This window comes from Nyctereutes procyonoides, unplaced genomic scaffold, assembly GCF_905146905.1.
Source record: "Nyctereutes procyonoides isolate TBG_1078 unplaced genomic scaffold, NYPRO_anot_genome, whole genome shotgun sequence".
Lineage (NCBI taxonomy): Eukaryota > Metazoa > Chordata > Mammalia > Carnivora > Canidae > Nyctereutes > Nyctereutes procyonoides.
The window spans coordinates 528049-547366 of record NW_026575157.1 but is presented as its reverse complement, the minus strand read 5'-3'; the positions used below and the strand labels follow the sequence as shown (position 1 = coordinate 547366).

The 19318-nt window shown below is 36.8% G+C and overlaps 1 protein-coding gene across 1 annotated transcript in view; it reads left to right on the top strand.

Moving 5' to 3' along the window:
- The window catches only part of SAMSN1 (SAM domain, SH3 domain and nuclear localization signals 1), a 139989-nt gene that overhangs the window by 25870 nt on the left and 94801 nt on the right, over positions 1–19318 (top strand). The window contains 4 exon segments of the mRNA XM_055313826.1: positions 1485–1522; positions 3709–3795; positions 12879–12935; positions 16463–16482. Coding sequence (XP_055169801.1) covers positions 1485–1522; positions 3709–3795; positions 12879–12935; positions 16463–16482 — 202 coding nt within the window.

The following is a 19318-nucleotide window of genomic DNA, read 5'->3' as shown; positions in this document are numbered from 1 at the left end:
TGGAACACTAACTCTTTGCCAAGAGGTGTCCTAAGCACTTGCACTAACAAGGAAAAAAGCAAACGCAAATAAAATGGTAAAGACAAAAATTATATATGCAGATTTTTTTTCTTACAACCCTGAGCTTAAGAAAAGGTGAACTTGGCATTAATTTAATGAGTACCAAGAATATTAAACAGTGGAAAACACTCAAGTTACAAACAAAGTTAATTATATGTACAGGACACGCATGTGTTCACCTAGTGCATAAAATAATTATCATGATAGCGTCAGCATAGTCCTATCTTCCGTCTCTGTTTTGGACATTTTATTATGGAAATTTTCAATTATATATAAAGGAGGAGATAATAGTGAACTCATATCACCAAGCTTGAACAGGTATCAACCTATAGTCTATCTCATTTCATTTCTACCCACTTGACTCCCCAGCCCTCCAACTCCCACTATTTTTTTAAGAGTAGATCCCAGATACATAATTTCATGCTTTGATATATATTGTTAAAAAGCAAGCACTGTATTTTTTTTAAAAAGCATAAGCACATTACCACCACTGCACTAGAACAACATAAGAAAAGTTGTATAATATGACCAAATATATAGTCACTGTTAAAATTTTTCTAATAGCCTCAAGTGCTTTTTTTTTTTATAGTTAATTTGAATCGTGATCCAAACAGGACCATTGCAATGCATTCAGTTCACATTTCTTAATTCATAGGTCCTTCTCCATTAATTTGCTGAAGAAACTGGATTGTTTGTTCTGAGGAATTTTGCTGATTGCATCGTTTGTGGTATTTTTCTTAAAAAAAAATGTTCTATCCTCTATGCTTCTGTAAATTTTGTAGTTAGATCTCGAGGCTAGATAATGTTTAAGTTTGATATATGTGTATATATTTTAAAAGTAGGTCATCAGTGACTATACGCTTCCTGTTGCATTACTTTGGAAACCTGTATATCTGGTTGTCTTCTATGCTTATGACTGTGAACTTGCTTAGTGGGTTCAGATGGCATCAGGCTGATCCATTCAGCACGAAGTTGCCCTTCAGCCTTCCAATGAAAAGTTTTTAACGGCATTTGTTGATTATTGCCCAGATCTATTGTTTCATTAGGGATTGTATGTGATTATATTCAATCATTCTTTCTGTATTTATTGAACAGAATTATTCCAAAAAGAGCTTTTCCACATTAACTATTTATTGATTATCTTGAGATACATTCATGTAAAAATGGCTCACTTTGTGTGTGGGGGTGGTTTATAAATGTTGCGTGGAAATTTCTCTATATTGCTTGGAAATTTCCAGGCCAAGATTATCCTTGCCATATAGGGTCAGGAAAATTCAGGGCTATATATAGACCTTCGTTATAGGTAGAATTTATGTCTGCTCTGAAACATATTACAAGCATGTTTAGGTAATCTAATTTCTGTTTAATTAAAAATATTATTTACTAGATGTAGACTTAAATATCTGTTCCTTTTATTCCTCTAGGTCAATCCGGAGATCTCTGTCTGAAAACAAAAGATTTGGTTAGTAATTCATAAGATTACTCATGCAGATAATATGTTCTGTTTCTCTGAAACTTCTTTTCTTCTGCCATTTCCATACAGCAACAATAAGTGATTAATGAAAGTCAAATTGAATTGTCTTTGAATTCTATAGAAGAAATTTTTTTAAAAGGAAGGTGGTTCCATTCTAACTGTAAATGGCTAAGACAAAGAAATCATTGATTTATTCAGAATAATTTCCTTTTACATTAAAAATATAATTCTCTTTGATGGTTTATTGGCTGATTATCTTCCGGCTTCCCAACTTTAGCTTGGCTGACCATGGTCAAGGTGACCTCTTCGGTATCTTTCAGATACATGAAACCAGCAGTGAATAAAAAAGAAATTAAAAAATGGTTGTATTACAAAAGATTCTTCTAAGCATTTCAAACACCAGATCTTTTCTTTAGTTTCTGTGATTACAGTATAGTAGTTATAATAAAGGCAATTGACTTGATTTGCATTTAATTCTGAAGTAAATATCTATTACTTTTAGAAATTAATGGATGTCTTTCCTCTTATAGAATATAGTGCCACTAATTATAAAATAGTCACAGTGGTAAACATCTGGATTATTCAAACAATAATTTATTTTTTTTAAGATTTTGTTTATTTATTTGAAAGAGATAGAGCACGCATGCACAAATGGGGGGGAGGGGCAGAGGGAGAGGAAGAAGCAGACTCCCCACTGAGCAGGGAGCCCAATGCAGGGCTTGATCCCATGATCCCAAAATCAACACCTCAGTGGAAGGCTGACACTTAACCAACTGAACCACCCAGGGACAGAGGCAGTAATTTATTTTTTAATGCAGTTTGTCAAACTCGTGCGTGCCTTTTCTCTCCAGCAGAATTTAGGAGTTGGATGCTCAAACTCCTTTCGTCATCTTTTCAAAAACCAGTCTCCTGAGTAGGATCTGAAAGCTCATTCAGACCAAGGTGATGATCACAATGGATGCATCTTCCAAGAGTGTCTTCATTTTAATTAGGTCTGATATTCTTCAGGTGGCAGCAGCCACAGGGACTATGTACTATCTCACTAGTTAAGGCCTTGTGGGCAGCTAGTTGTTAAATATTTTGAATATCAGCCCTGATTTAAATAATGCATAATCTTAAGTAAAAGGAAGTAAGACAAAGTTATATTTTCCGTATACACTTATTCACATAGCCTGCTATGCAATTTGTACACACAAGGCTATAGATGTTTCCATCTTAATATAATTCTTGATGCTTGACTGCCTTCCTTTAGTCAAATATGAGAGTAAATACTGACTTTAAAAACAACATAGGTGGGCAGCCCAGGTGGCTCAGCGGTTTAGCGCTGCCTTCAGTCCAGGGTGTGATCCTGGAGACTGGGGATCGAGTCCCACATCGGGCTCCCTGCATGAAGCCTGCTTCTGCCTCTCTCTCTCTCTCTCTCTCTCTCTCTCTCTCTCTGTGTGTGTCTCTCATGAGTAAATAAATAAAATCTTGAAAAAAAAAAAACCCAACACAGGCATGCTTTGTTTCCATGTGATGCTTTGGATGTGTAATCTCAATCTTCCTTTATCAATATGATGATACAACATGTGGAATGATCCTCTTTGGTAAGGAGGTTAGAAGGGATTCTAATTTCTTCATTTTATTTTTTTTTAATTTAAAAAAAATTTTTTTTTTAATTTCTTCATTTTAGTGTAGTTCTGTTCTTCACCACATGTCCAGGTTCTGCTCTAGGTGGTGTGAGGACAAGGGCGAGCAAGTCATTGTTCTCCCACTCAGATTTGAGAGTTTCTTGAAACTATCACAACTCATTTTTCTCTCCGTACGTGTGATCATTTAGTTACAAATGATGAGGAATGTGGAGGGTGGAAGCACTTGAACTAAGCCTAAAATCATAAAGGTTAACTCAGGAAAAATACTTCCAAGAACAATGTAATCATAAACTATCAACAGGTATTTCAATTGCAGCATCCTACCACAAATGCTTGGGTGCTTATGTAGTTCATAGAAATAAATGGGAGCCCACAGGACGCTTGGGGTTTTGCGTCAGGGACTACACTCTCCAGGATGGACCGCAGAGCTCTCTGATTATCACTTACCAAGTTAGAACTCTGTGCTGATCTTGTTTTGATTTTATATTTCTTACACTTACTGGACATATTTCTGCTAACCAATGCTCTACTATATTTTAGAAAGGAAAACAGTGAACGACACAATCTGGCAGGAACCCGGCAAGGCTGAGAATGATTCCCACATCAGAAGACACTGTCAGCTAAAAGGTAATTGCTAAATTTAGTTCAGCTGACTTAGCATTTTCCCAAAGTAGTTTAAAGGGCAGGTAAGACAACTTTATCTCTTTCTCTTTTAAAATAAGCAGGGCATTGTGGTCTACTTAAACAGGGGAAAAAAAAAAAAACAGGGACACCTGGGTGGCTCAGCAGGTAAGCCTCTGCCTTCGGCTAAGGTCCTGATCCTGGAGTCCTGAGATCGAATCCCACATCGGGCTCCCTGCATGGAGCCTGCTTCTCCCTCTGCCTGTGTCTCTGCCTCTGTGTGTGTCTCTTGTGAATAAGTAAAATCTAAAGAAAAAAAACTAGAATAGGAAGTATATATTATTAATAGGATATATACCATGTATTGGTGTGTACAAATACACATAGATGTATAGAAAGGAAGTGGAATCTAGGTTGACTGTTACTCAGTTACCCCAAAGCCCCCTCCAGCGACCCCCAGTTTGTTTCCTATGATTAAGGGTCTCTTATGGTTTGTCTCACTTTCTGATTTCATCTTGTTTCATTTTTTCCTCCATGATCCTCTGTTTTGTTTCTTAAATTCCACCTATGAGTGAGATCTATGATAATTCTCTCTCTGATTGACATATTTCACTTAGCATAATATCCTCAAGTTCTATCCACATCGTTGCAAATGGCAAGATTTCATTTTTTGATGGCTGAGTCATATTCTATTGTATATATCTACCACATCTTCTTTATCCATTCATCTGTTGATGGACATATGGGCTCTTCCCATAGTTTGGCTACTGTGGACATTGCTGCTATGAGCATTGGGGTGCAGGTGCCCCTTTGGATCACTACATTTGTATCCTTGGGGTAAATACCCTGTAGTGCCATTGCTGGGTTGTAGAGTAGCTCTATTTTCAACTTTTTGAGGAACTTATATACCAGCTTGCATTCTTGTCCGTGGTGTACAAGGGTTCCCCTTTCTCTGCATCCTTGCCAAGTGGTGTGCCAAGTGATGTCGAGCATTTTTTTTTTCATTTGTCTGTTGGCTGTTTGTATGTCTTCTTTGGATAAATGTCTGCTCATATCTTTTGTCCATTTCTTGATTGGACTATTTGTTCCTTGGGTGTTGAGTTTAATAAGTTCTTTATAGATCTTGGATTCTAGCCTTTTATCTGATATGTCACATGTTAACTGTTTCCTTTGCTGTGCAAAAGCATTTTATCTTGATGAAGTCCCAATAGTTCATTCTTGCCTTTGTTTCCCTTGCCTTTGGAGATGTGTCTAGCAAGAAGTTGCTGTTGCCGAGGTCAAAGAGGCTGCTGCCTGTGTTCTCCTCTAGGATTTTGATGGATTCGTGTCTCACATTAGGACTTTCATCCATTTTGAGTCTGTTTTTGTGTATGGTTTAAGGAAATGGTCCAATTTCATTCTTCTGCATGTGGCTGTCCAATTTTCCCAACACCACTTATTGAAGAGACTATCTTTTTTCCATTGGATATTCTATCCTGCTTTGTAGAAGATTAGTTGACCATAGAGTTGAGGGTCCTTTTCTGTGTTCTCTATTCTGTTCCATTGCTCTATGTGTCTGTTTTTGTGCCAGTACCATACTGTCTTGATGATCACAGCTTTGTGATAGAGCTTGAAGTCTAGGATTGTGATGCCAACCATTTTGGTTTTCTTTTTCCATGTTCTTTTGGCTATTCAGGGTCTTTTCTGGTTCCATACAAATTTTAGGATTATTTGTTCCAACTTTGTGAAATAAGTTGATGGTATTTTGATAGGATTGCATTGAATGTATAGATTGCTCTAGGTAGCATAGACTTTTTAACAATATTCTTCTAATCCATGAGCATGGAACATTTTTCCATTTCTTTGTGTTTTCTTCAGTTTCTTTCACGAGTGTGTCTATAGTTTTCTGACTACAGATCTTTTGCCTCTGTAATTAGGTTTATTCCTACTTATCTTATGGTTTGGGGTGCAATTGTAAATGGGATTGACTCCTTAATATCTTTTTCTTCTGTCTCATTGTTAGTGTATAGAAATGCAACTGATTTCTGTGTGTTGATTTTATATTCTACCATTTTGCTGAGTTCCTCTATTAGTTCTAGCAATTTTGGAGTCTTTTGGGTTTTCCAAATGGAGTACCATGTCATCTACAAAGAGTGAGAGTTTGACTTCTTCTTTGCCAATTCAGATGCCTTTTATTTCTTTTTGTTGTCTGATTACTGAGGGTGGGACTTCTAGTACTATGTTGAACAGTGATGAGAATGGACATACCTGTCATGTTCCTGATCTTAGGGGAAAAGATCTCAATTTTTCCCCATTGAGAACACATTTATTGTGGACATTTTGTACATGGTTTTTATGATATTGACGTATATTCCCTCTATCCCCACACTGTGAAGCGTTTTAATCAAGAAGGGATGCTGTACTTTGTCAAATGCTTTTTACCAATAATACATTATATGTTAATTTTATTTAAATATAAATTTTTAAAACATCATCAGAAACAAACTGGGGGTCGCTAGAGGGGATGAAAGCAGGGGGACGGGGTAACTGGGTGATGGAGGGTATGTGATGTAGTGAACATTGGATATTATATAAGACTGATTAATCACTGACCTCTACCTCTGAAACCAATAATACACTACATGTTAATTAATTTAATTTAAATAAAATTAAAATAATAAATAAAATCTGTGGTCTCATGGCATGTGCATTTACAAATAAAGGGACTACCTTAGCCAAAAGTAAAAAAAAAAAAAAAAATTTAGGTTGACTATTGAAGCAAAGAATCAATTGCAAATAATATTTGAAAGTCTTTAATGTCTATAAGAATTTTAAAATGTATTAAAAATCAGCACATAGAAAAATCCTCTAAAATAACATCAATATATTAGTAGTTGTTCAAACATTTAAGTTTTTCTTAAAAATATAAAAGAATAACCTTGATTATTAATACAAAATTATATCATTTCATAATCTAAAAATTTCCAGGAAGTGAAAATTAGTAGCCAGGTATAGAAAAATTAAATAATAATAAATGACTTCAAAGTTAAAATCAGTTAACTTTGGGAGTGAGTAAAACACTAAGTCTTAAGAATTCACAAAGATGAATAGCAGCATAAAAAGTTGATCTACTTGGTATGCTTCCTCTAATGTTATTGGAACATGAAATAATTGATTGTGTTAGTTATTGATTATTTAAGAGTTTATAATTTTTAAAAATATTTTAATATCTTGAGACAAAGGGAATTATAATGCATTTTTATCATTAGTTTAGTGATTTGATTATAGGAATTTTGAAACAAATTTTACCTTTTGTTTAAGAGTGCTCTTAATTAAATAAGTAATTTACAAAGTAATTACTTATGAAAATAATTTATTTTGAAATATTTCGGATTTGTTTGAGATTATGTAACATTTCAGTGAATAATTTTAACTGAATTCTTAAACATAATTTTCTCTATTATAAGTAAATAGGTAAAGCATATTGAGATTTAGATATTTTCTTTTAATTACAACATAGGAAATGTTTTAATAATATCATGTTTTGACTGGACTCTCTACCTCACGGATGCTAGCTATCCTCATTCACACTCTGTAGATTAGTCAAACATTCATCTACATCTTCTGCCCTCTATCCCTTTAATAAACACATTTGATTTTTAGCTTATCATATATTGATCTATGGATGAAGAAGTTATAATTGTACTATAGATTATTTTAACTTACAAATTTTGTCATAAGTTTCCTTAAGAATTCAATTTGCTAAAACTACTTTCTCTGATTTTTTTTTTAAACTGTATAGCCAAAAAATCTTGGCTTACAGTGAGGTGTTTCTGATTAGTGATGTGTTCTTTGTCAGAGAAGAAAAAAGAAAGCCTTTAAAGAAACTTCTCAGCTTTGGGTATTTCTGATTCTTGAGCTACCACATATTTGTGTGTGTATTTGTGTGTGTGCGTGTATCTAAAATTTCAGCTGGCATTCCAGCAGTAGCAGCTGAGTCACAGGACATTTCCTAGGGATTAATGCTGTGCGAGGAAGAGTTGATGGCCTGAGACCAAGCCTGTCGGTGTCATTGTAAATTGAAGGGAGAAATTCGTGGCGAAGGGAGGACCACATGTTGTGGACTTGAATTTTATGGGTGGAGTAGCTTCATTTGGAAAGCTCAGAGTATTTCTAGGCAATTAGTGCCCTACCCATCAACCCATAATATTTCTTTCTCATTTTAAACACTACTTTTCAACCGTTAATTGCATAATTACTTAAAAGAGGTTTACTGTGTCTGAGGATAGGCAGTCTGTCAAGTTTAGGGAGAGGAAGACCTGAAGGTGCCTCATCAATATCACCAGAGCCCATTATTTTATTGAACACGAATGATGAAATTTTAAAGACAGCCTCAATAAAACAGAAGGAATGTATAGGGAATTAAATGGTAGGAGTGGTACTAACTCCCAAAGAATCTGTTACAAACTCAAAAACCAAAAACAAACAAATAAATAAATAAATAGCCATTTTTCTCCATTTCTGTTTCAAAATAGTATTTCTACATGACACATATTAATAGCATTTCAGGCCTAAAGAGTACTGAGACCCCATGGAAGGAGTATCCACAGGTTATGTTCATCAAGGATTTATGCCTGGTGTTTTAATCCATAAAGATATTCTCATAGCTCGATGACATGACTATGTTATGTCAGTTAAGACAAAATTTATCAGAATAAGTTGAATGCCAGGAGCATAATATTTTCAGTTTATCTAGTCCATTTCCCATTTCCTTCTTCTAAGAAGAGTTTTATCAAAACCTCCATCTGTGCTGTTAAAAGAGACTACATCTGTAAAATAAATTCGGGATAAATTAAGTGCTCAGGACTTTATGACTGAAGCTCTGATACAGTTTAGGTAGCAAGGGAAATTAGCCTGTAACTCATATTAATTGTATTTTTAGCACCATAAACAGGCGAATATTCATAATATTCATTACATTAAATTAAAGCCAATTTTAAGATTTCAAAATTTATTTTGGCCTTAATTTTTTGTCATTTGCTTTTTTCTTTTTTAAGATTTTATTTATTTATTTGAGAGAGAGAAAGAGGCAGAGCATAAGCAGGGGGAGCAGCAGCCACTGAGGGAGAGGGAGAAGCAGGCTACTCACTGATCAGGGGTCCTGGGATCATGACCTGAGCCCAACCAAGGCCGAGGCTCAACTGACTGAGCCACCCAGGTGCCCCTATTTTGGCCTTCCTTTTATGAAGAAAGCAAATTAAACCTAAAAACAACAAACTTTGAAATATGTGAATAGGAGTTTACCTAAAATCAAGTTTTATTTATGTAAAGATAATATCAGGAACAAAGTTTTTATATTTTATCAGAAAGTTCAAGAATAAAAGCAAAACAAAAATTTCAAAAAATTATCAAAAGGTAACAAAACCTGCTTAGAGATTTTTCGAACAGTGTGACCATGCCAGACTATTCCATAAAACAGAAAATACACACACACACACACACACACACACACACAAAATTGGCCTGTTAGTAAAGGAAGTAAGGGGCTGAATAAGGCCAATAAACATGGTTAGTATTGAAGGGAATATTAATTTTACCCATACTGCTGTCAAATTATTTTAAAAATAAGTACTCCTTACATAGATTTTGATGAGATTCATTATCAAAAATCCCACTGGAGGAGAGATGCTGTGAGGGCTTCCCAGTTTAGCATTTGAATTGCCATTGGTGTGAAATCTTCTTTGCTGAATTCTAGTCGCTATTACTTGGCAAGCCTCTTCAGAGTAAGCATATAAATATTTTGGTTTGGTTTTTCCAGACATTATGAATTCTCTTTCTTTTTTGGCTTGATACCCTCACTTTCAGGATGGCAAATATATAAAGTCACAAATGTATTTACTATTTGTTTAATTTTCAGGGACCACAGTCTAATTTAAAGATTGTTTCCCAAGACCATGTAATTCAACTCTAGTTAGACTGAGTTGCATGAAGAGTAACCAGGAGAAGCCCTATTTCACACCTGAATATCTGCTTATCATGTGGAAATAAACTCCCTGAGCAAAGGCTGCGTTTGAGTGGGCCTCTTCCAAGGAGGGCTTTCTGAATTGAGTGATAACACTCAGCCTCCTAGTGTTTTGTACAAATGAATCTCCCTTTAGTTCTGTAGGAGTTCTTCCTAGGATTATAGTTACCTGAGTATGGTCAGAAGTTATCTTCATTAGAATAACTTAAAAGCTGATTAGAAATATTGCTCTTGTACCTAATCTGAGGGGCAGTTGGAATCTGAATGTTTATGTGGAATGGTGCATTCCTATGTACACTGTCATTTGTGACTCACTTATGCAGTGCATGAACGTTCCGATCATCTTGTTGCTGCAAACAAATCACCCTCAAATTTAATGGAATCAAATATTTTGTCAGGCTCGTGGATTTTGTGGGCCAAGAATTCATTCAGGGCAGTGCTTCATGGTATCTGAGGCTTCTTCTGGAAAGCCTTTATTGACTGGGAGGACTTAAATATCTGGTGGCTTGAATCATCTAGAGACCTTTTCATGTAGGTATTTGGCACCTGTTCTGGGATAACTTGCAGGCTGGGCTCAGTGGAGACTTTCAACTGGAGACCAGTATGTGCCCTCTCCAAGTGATGTGAGCTCCTTCCTATGCCAAGGGCTGGGTTGCAAGAGAAAGAAACACAAGAGGGAGCTTCGCATATCGTGGGGGGAAGTGTCTGGAGAGTGAGCATCCCAAATGATCAAGACAGAAACTGTAAGGCTTCTTCTGACCTAGTGTTGGGGGGTCACAAAGCATCATTTCCACTTCATTGTCCTGTGACAAGTGAGTTACTAAGATCAGCTCAGTTCAATAAGAGGAGAATTGAACTCTATTTCTGGATGGAGGCATGCCAAGTTCACATTGCAGAACATGTGGTGTGAGAGAGATTTCTGTGGCCATCTATGGAAAGCACAACTGCATATTGCCTAATTCAACTATTGCAACTCTGTTGCTACTTAAGACCAAATTGCTTCTGTTTTTACAAATAATCTCTCATTGGACAATATTTAGGAGATTACAAATAAGTAAAAATGTATAAGACCACAAAATAATCAGCTACTCTCCATAAAATACCATTTTTCTGATGTCTCTTCCTTACTCCAAGACTCTGGAAGGTCCTCCATTTTCTACAGCAGAGGCCACATACTGGTAGCTCTGTAACCTAATTTATTCTGAGAAAAAGCTTCCTTGGACTATAAGATACTTTAAAAATCAGGAAATTTTACATTAATATCAATATATTCATAGTTTCCTGAAAACGATGAGGGAAACCAACAATCCTGGGCTCAAAGTCTGAGGTGATTTTGGTTGGGAAAAGATGAGAGCAATGACTGCCCTTTTAGCAATGGTGACCCATCACTCACCACAAATCTTCTATTACCTCCCTGACAAAATCACCTCATTTAGTTAAGTTGCTTATTTGACTGCATTTAGTTAAGTTGCTTTTATCCTGCAGATATATTTATATTTGCAACACTAGTCTAGTAGGTTATGTCCAAATCCCTCTACCTGGTACTCATGTGCCCTTAAAATTTCACTTTATTCACCCTTCCAGCCCTACGTCCCCCAACGCTATCTTCAGAATTGTCATTTGACCAATATCAATCTCTACACTTCATTAAATGTATTCCACTTATTCCACACAGTAGGCTAGTGTTTGTCACATTGCCGCTGTATTTTTATTTTTCCTTTTCTTCTCCCTTACCAAACTATATCCACTCTTCTAGCTTCCTCTGGGGTCATACCTCTCCCAGGAGCAGCCTGAGTCATAGTGCTCTCTCCCCATAGTAGCATTCGAATCACTCATTTTATAATTTGCATTGCTATTTAAGTGATGTAAAGCATGGTGCATATGCTCAGCTGCTTCCAGATTCTAGAGCACAGGTGACCACTTTACTGTTCTTTTCCTCTACCCAAAGGGTGTTCTCCAAATTTCATGGTAAAGGAATCAAAAAAGGGAAGAGATGAGGAATGAAGGAACAGAGATGAGAATTTTTCTCCTAAATACAAAAACTTAAACAAAAATGGTTGCACAAACTGCTTCTTGCATCCTGACCCTGTAATGCAAGATCTAGTTGCCCAGAGTCAGATCGCAAAACCAGCTTATTTTAAAATTTAAGTATTTTCCGGAATCTTGTGTGATTACTCTGATTTTAAATATTGTTAATGATATAAATAACTCTAAGACTGAGCTGTGAATTTAAAATATCTTTTCACTATTGCTAAAATAGAGATTTGCAGGAAAAATCCCCTCTGTATTTCACTGTGCATGGAGGGTAGGCCTTGCCCGCAACCCCTCACACCTCACCCCCTGTAGAATCTGAGACTGACAAATAGCAGGAAACTAAAGTAGTGATTACAAGTAAAGCCTTCAGGCTTGGTGGCCCAGTGATATCTGCAGGCTCAGTATCCTCGCCTGTAAACTAAAGGGCTTGGATTAAGTGAACCTTAAAATTCTGTCCTCTTTTAGCACATGTACATTTCAGATTTACATAAATGGAAACCCTTTTCCAATGACTGCAAGGGAAATGCTACTACTTTTCGAAAGATTTCATGTAGCTGCAAGCAAATGGATGCCATATTCCAAGCCTTTTACTAAAGCACGCCTAGAACAATTTCAACCTAAATAATCCATGTTGAGAAGACATAAGCCAATGAAGCTCAAAATGTCCAGGGGGGAGAACTTAGTTTTACAGAATCAGCTGAGGTGATAACATCATGGAATCATAACGTTTGGGAGTTAGACATGGCTTTTGTAGCTCGTATGCTACTCTTTCATTACTGAGAGGGGAAACTGAGTCCCAGAGAGGTTCCATGCCTTGCTCAGATACTCAGCTGGCCAATGGCATTCTTCATTTTTATTTCATTAAATTTATATTTTATTTTGATCTGTTTCTTGTGAGAATAACATATCTTTAAGAAAGTAAAGATTTGTAATCTAGGCAATACAATACAGTACTTTAATAGATTAATGAAAATAATGTGTATTAAGTGGCACTTTAACTCTTAAATCCTGTAATTTCTGATAATCTACATATGACATTAATCTCTTTTCATAGATCTAACTGAAGATGATTTTCTTTTGAGTAATAAAATACATACTTTTCAAGGAAAAAAAAAACACAAGGCATTTCCTGTCAGGTAATGTGAATACTCAACACTTGGCGTGGTGTTTTGTGAAAATCATCTTTTTATTGAGCTCTGTAATATTCTAGATGTAGTGTACAATACTTAGTCTTGTAGCTATTTTGCATTTAGATATTGTAGGTTGTTTTGTAATTGATATGCTTACATCTCTGTGAATTGGAATATAAGTGAAAAAATCAAATGATGACTTGAATTAATAAACCATTTTGATTATGCAAAACATTATGTTCTACAGCCTTTTGATAAGTAACTCTGAGCCTGTTAAATTAATGTCCTGGGATTTTCTCTGACAAGACCTATGTTAAGTGCTTAGAACTATCTGACAACCTTCAATGAGGGGCACGCCCCTCGTGTTTTTACATTTGATATAAAAACATATACTATTATAAATTGCATTAATTAGCCCAGGAGTTCAGGTAATTAAGAATGTCTGAACCTTGGGCCTCCCTAATAATAATAACATAACATTAATTAACAGCCAAATAGTTGCTATTCACCCTGTAATGAAAAATAGTATATGAGTCAATAGGGCCAACTCAAGCATCATACTAATTTTTGATATTTTTTCTGACAGCCATGGGATTCTCTTTAATCATTCTGGTAGTTTTATTAGAAAATTTAGAACTGGCCTTCCTTGGGGCAGTAGCCTGATCAACAGGAAGACAGAACACAGTATCTGAACCATGAGGGGCTATTTGGTGAGGAAAGGCAGCTCACATTCCTAAATCCAGCCTGATTTCTGAGGCTGTCAGAGGCCTTCCAATGGATTAGACAGTGGACCATAACTTGTGATCAGCCACAGTTTCTCTGTTGGGGCTGTTCTGAGGCCGCCAGAGCAATAGTAGTGCACTCCTGAGGGAGCTGAGCACATGGTGTGAGTGCCTTCAACCAGTGAGTTCTCCTGCAGGGCATAGTGGAGAGCTCTGGCAACAGAGCTCTAAATCTTAGTTTGGCCCTTAGTACCTCCGTGATTTGGGGTAATTTACATAATCTCTCTCTCTACCTCAGTTTTCACGATCTGAAAAATCGGTCTATAAGAACCTTTATCACATGGCTGGCATGAGAGATTAAGTGAGATACTTTATTAAAGCACTTAGTTTCATGGCTGGCATTCAGCAGATGCTTTAAAAAAATTCAACTGCCCCTGTCCCTGAGGCTCCTCTCTTCTCTTCTCCCTCCCATTCCTCCTCCTTTTACTCTTTGCAAGGGCTTGATGACACTTTCATGAGCACAGCTGGCCAATTATTTCTGAAATATGCAGTCTCATTCTCCTAAATTTAGATGAGGCCTCAGATATAGCATGTAAGTGAAACATTGTCTGATAGCCAGGGGAAAAATGACGGCCGATTTACAGTAAGAGCTCCCCAGACATGTGCTGTGCCAAAAGAAGTCCTTCTTTAGGTTTTTAGGAGAAAAATTGAACCATATCTGAGATGTTAACCTTCTTAGAAGAAAAGGGTTAAAGGTAAATCTTTACTACGCCAATCTTTCTGGCATTTTCATTGGCTAAGAAATGATCCTTCTAGAATAGTAACCATTCACTTGTACTATGTAGTTTATCATTGAAGATCAGTTTGGGGAATTCATAAACAGTGACAGACAAGCAGGAGATATCTAATCTAGAAATCTTCATTTGGGAGTGCAGGTTGGTCTTATCTATCTTTAATGTCTCTCTTATACACGAAGGGCATTCAATTGAACTTAACTACTTAGGAAACACTTTTTCTGTATGACAGAATTGTGTAATGAAATATTATTAAGAAGTGTCATGCAAATTATTAACCTATTAACTCCTTGTGACTGATGAAAAGTAAGAGCACTTTACCCTTTGAAAGATGAGGCAGAGAGGGAACCACTGTCTGGTATGAAGAGGCAGACTGGCTTATGGGCGGTATCTGTAAGAATGGACTTTGGCATAGAGTGCACCTCTCATCATGGGAGCAAATGACTCAACAGAGCCATGTTTCTCCAGTTGTGGTGTGGGAACTGTATGTATGACAATGAGGGGACTAGGGGGCACCAGGGTGGCTAAGTCAGTTAAGCACCCGACTCTTGATTTTGGCTCAGGTCATGACCTCAGGGTCATGAGATGGAGCCGCCCATGGGCTCCTTGCTGCTTAGGATTCTCCCTCCCCCTCTCCCTATTTATGAGTGAACTGATGATGCTAAGTACAAAAACTATGAGACTATGGCATCCAGACAGTTGATGGGCACTGTCTACAGATATGGTGCTCCATGTAATTCCATTTTACAAGCCCAAACTTGGCTCATATCTGGTCTGGTCTGGGAAGACAGTAGCCTCACAGAAAAGTTAGTTTTTATTTCATATTGTGAGAATGATTGATATTCATTGTGGAACTTTTTAAAATCATGTAAAAGTAGAAAGGATTAAAATGATGAATAATATCTCAACAGGGTAAATATTTTCATATGGCTGGCTATTCTACTGAATATCATTAACATGGGATAAAGTTCATAGGATGTAAAATATATTCATAATTATAAGTATCACAGGACTGTGTCTGCAAAATATATTTTGGGTGATAAAAACATTCATAATACAAAATGTAAACATTAACTGAATTACCAATCAGGAAATTCTCAACTAGATATGTTTCCTTCATGTTTTCAAAATAAGAGGAAAGATCTCAGGCATAGAAGAAAATGCAAGGAACCACATAGCAGGGGGTAGGGGTGGGAAGTGTTTATGGGATTCTCTCTCCAATACCGGCTTAGTGCCATGAATATTTCTGACTACTTGTCCTGGAAGAAACCTGCTGGAGAACCCACCTTGCAGGACAATTGCCGCTGGGGGAGAGCTTGAAGCAAAGCCAACTGCCTGGTACTGTGATCATTATACCGACCATAAAGAACATCTTGGGGTAACTTGACTCCAGCATTTATTTTTGTATCCTTGTTCTTATTTGTTCTTTTCTGGCAGCATTCAGTTGATGGCTCAGACCTTTTGTAGCATATTGAAAAGGGTATAAAATATGCAGTAATACAGACTTTGGGCTAATATATTTTCAAAAATGTTTCATGCCTCATTTCTCACGTAAATTCTTAGGTTGCTTTCAGCCTTCAGAGCGTCATTCATATTCATGATAGAAAAGAGGGATAACATTTATTACTTTCAGTGCTGGTGATATTAAGCACTGTCAAGCACCCCCACCCAGGACTGCGCCAAAACCTTCTCTTCCTAAGCTCCTTCAATGGAAAAAGTGTTGCTGAGTGAATTAATCTTTTAAAATATGTGTGTGTATGTGAGCGTGGGTTAGGTTCCCTTCTAAGGGTTAGATGGTCTTACCCCCATTTCAACCAATTTCTTTTTTGATGTACTTTTCTGTGGAGACTGCAAAGCTTACATATTTGAATTCTCAGCCTCCCCTGTAGTTAGGGTGGTTGTGGGATCCAGTTCCGACCAGTGCATTGTAGTGAGAAATGCCTGAAGAGGGTTTTCTTTTTGGTGGGGCAAGGGGGAGGAGAGTTAGCAAGGCCTTGCAAGGAGCAAGTTTTGTCCTTTGTTCTCTCCCTGCTGGAAGCTGGGACATGGTGTCTGCTGAATTAGCAGCTGTCCTTCCATCATAGGACAAAAAGCACATCTTAAGAATGCTGGAGCAGGCAAAGGCATGGAGCCTGATTCATCAGAGACATTCTTGGGTCACCGCATCAGCACTGGACTGCCTATATTTGGACTTCTTGCTGTGGGGAATCATAAGCCCCACACTTGTTTAAGCCACTATGGTAGGGTTTTCTGTTCCTCAAAGCTGAACGTTTTCCTCAGAGATACACTTTATTCGTGTAACTGCCACGTTTGCCAGTGTCGAGCCCGAATTGCTCTAAGATATTAAACCACATCTTGCCCACAGAGTTAGTGTCTCAATCTAGCCCTGACGGTGTAATCTAGACTAGTCTCCTCCAGCGTAAGCAGTATCTAGAGTTGAGAGTCAGTCATTTAGTCCTTAATGTGAAAATTGGATTAATAACAAAAAAGAACTTCTTGGCTACATACAGCCCATTGGCAACATACAGACTTAACACTGTATCTAATGCAGCGCACCTTTGTTGGGAAAAACACTCACATCAGATCAAAGTGGGACTGCTTTTTGGTGAGCGGCACTGAGGTCTCCTGACACTAGGTGATGGGGGAGAGTCCTGCAGGGTTATGCTGTGATCTGTTAATGATGGGAGAGGCGGGTCCCCTCATTAGGTTTCATCAGACAGTTTGAGGTGGTTCTAAACAGAGGTGTGAACAAACTGTAAGGCAGGAAAAAAAAAAAAAAAACAGGCCAAGATGACAGATTGTTTAAATAGTACTTGCAAGTGTCAACTGAGAAGTAGGTAGTTTTTATGATGGAATATAAAAATGAACAAATTATAGTGTGCATCATTCTTATCTTCAAGTACTTTCTTATCCATTGTATAACTTTGCTACTGTATTAGTTATCTGTTTTCAAATTCCCTCTTCCTACTATCCGGCAGGGGTTTCTGCTCTTTGCTGGTGGCTGTTTGGAGGAATCAGTACCTCATCTTGTTGGCCTTTCCATATGGCTGCTTGAGTATATCATAGTGTGGCATTTGGCTTCCCCCAGAACGAGCGATCCAAGGCATAGAGTAAGAAGGAAACCATGATGCCTTTTAAGACAGTCTCATAAGTCATATGCCATCATTTCTACCTTATTCTATTTGTTATATAACGAGTTATTACATCTAGCTCATACTAAGGAGAGGGGCATTATGACCCACCTTTTGAAGAGAGCAGTATAAAACAATTTATGAACATATTTTAAAACGACCAAAACTACCTAATAATATTATGACATAGATGGAGGAGTTTTCCTATATCTCAAGAGTACTATTATAACTCATTTTACAGATAGGAAGAATGTAGAGCTCTATTTGTTAGCTAGAAGAAAAATATAGTCTCTCTTTTTAATAGAAGATTTTACAGAGTGGCTTTAGTTGGTGTTAAAGGAACACTGAATGTTGGTATGAAATCCACACCTTTGTTTCTGGTGAAATGAAATTAAAATCAGAATAGATTTTCTTAATTAGTATCCGAAGTCATTATCTATCTATTATCTATCTATCTATCATCTATCATCTATCATCATCTATCTATCCATCCTTCCTTCCCCTTTTAAATCAAGGAAAAGAGGGTAAGCAGTTCCCATCTCAACTTTTAGTTTATACACAGAAAAATAAATGCCTAGTTCTAGCAAATGAATTTTATGAATGAACTATAGTCTTTTTTTTCTTAAAGATTTTATTTATTTATTCATGAGAGACTCAGAGAGAGGCAGGGATGTAGGCAGAGGGAGAAGCAGACTCCCAGTAGGGAGCCCAATGTGGGTCTTGATCCCAGGACCTAGGATCATGCCCTAAGCCAAAGGAAGACGCTCAGGTGCTGAGCCACCCAGGTGTATCAAATGAACTATATTCTTTAGCCAATCTCTTACTTTAAAAATATACGTAGGAGTATTTTTCCATTTTGATCATTTTAAAGGCTGAAAGGAATTATTTGAGTATTCCTTATTATTCTCATTTCTAAAAGAATTATGCAATTCAAAAAATGGCTTGTAAACACATTCTGGTAACTTACATTGTGCCAAGAAACAGTTACTGGTGGACATCTTTAAAATATAACACACACGTGAAAACATGGGCCTATTCCTTTATACATTTGCATGCTATACCCAATGGCAAAATAAAATCTTGCTGCTCAGTTCTAGCTTCAGTCATTTCAACTTTTCTGTTGATTTCTACTTCTTGCCTCCAGGTGCTTGACTAGAATTTGTGGGACTTCTGCTTAGCTTTGGAATTTATAGTAACCAAACTTGCTTCACCTTTATATGAGTTACAACTTTTGACTTTAGACCTGTTAGAGTCTCAGTTTCCTTATATGTGAAATGATGATGAGAAAAATTTCCTAAGATTGTTATAAATATTAAATGAAACAGCATATGTATATTACTCCCAGCAGATGTTCAATGAACATTTGTGTCCTCTTCTGAAACTCCTTTCAATCTCATTGTACTATTTCAGAAGAAAATTTGAAACTCCCTTCTATTCTGTTGTTAACTCCATCCAATGCCCTTTGCTCAATACCAAGGTACATGGATTTTTCAAGTAGATGTCAACAGTGAGGAGCTTACATTGACAAGTACTAAATATAATACAAAAATATCTTGTGCTATGATTCCAGATATTACCTAACTCCAAATGTATATTTGGTTTGAGTTTAAAGTCTATCAGTTTCAAAAAGGATGCCTATTATGTACTTAATAGTGAAGGGCATAAAGGGAATAAGGTATAGACTCCTTTATAAATCATTTTCTTGATCCTAATTTTC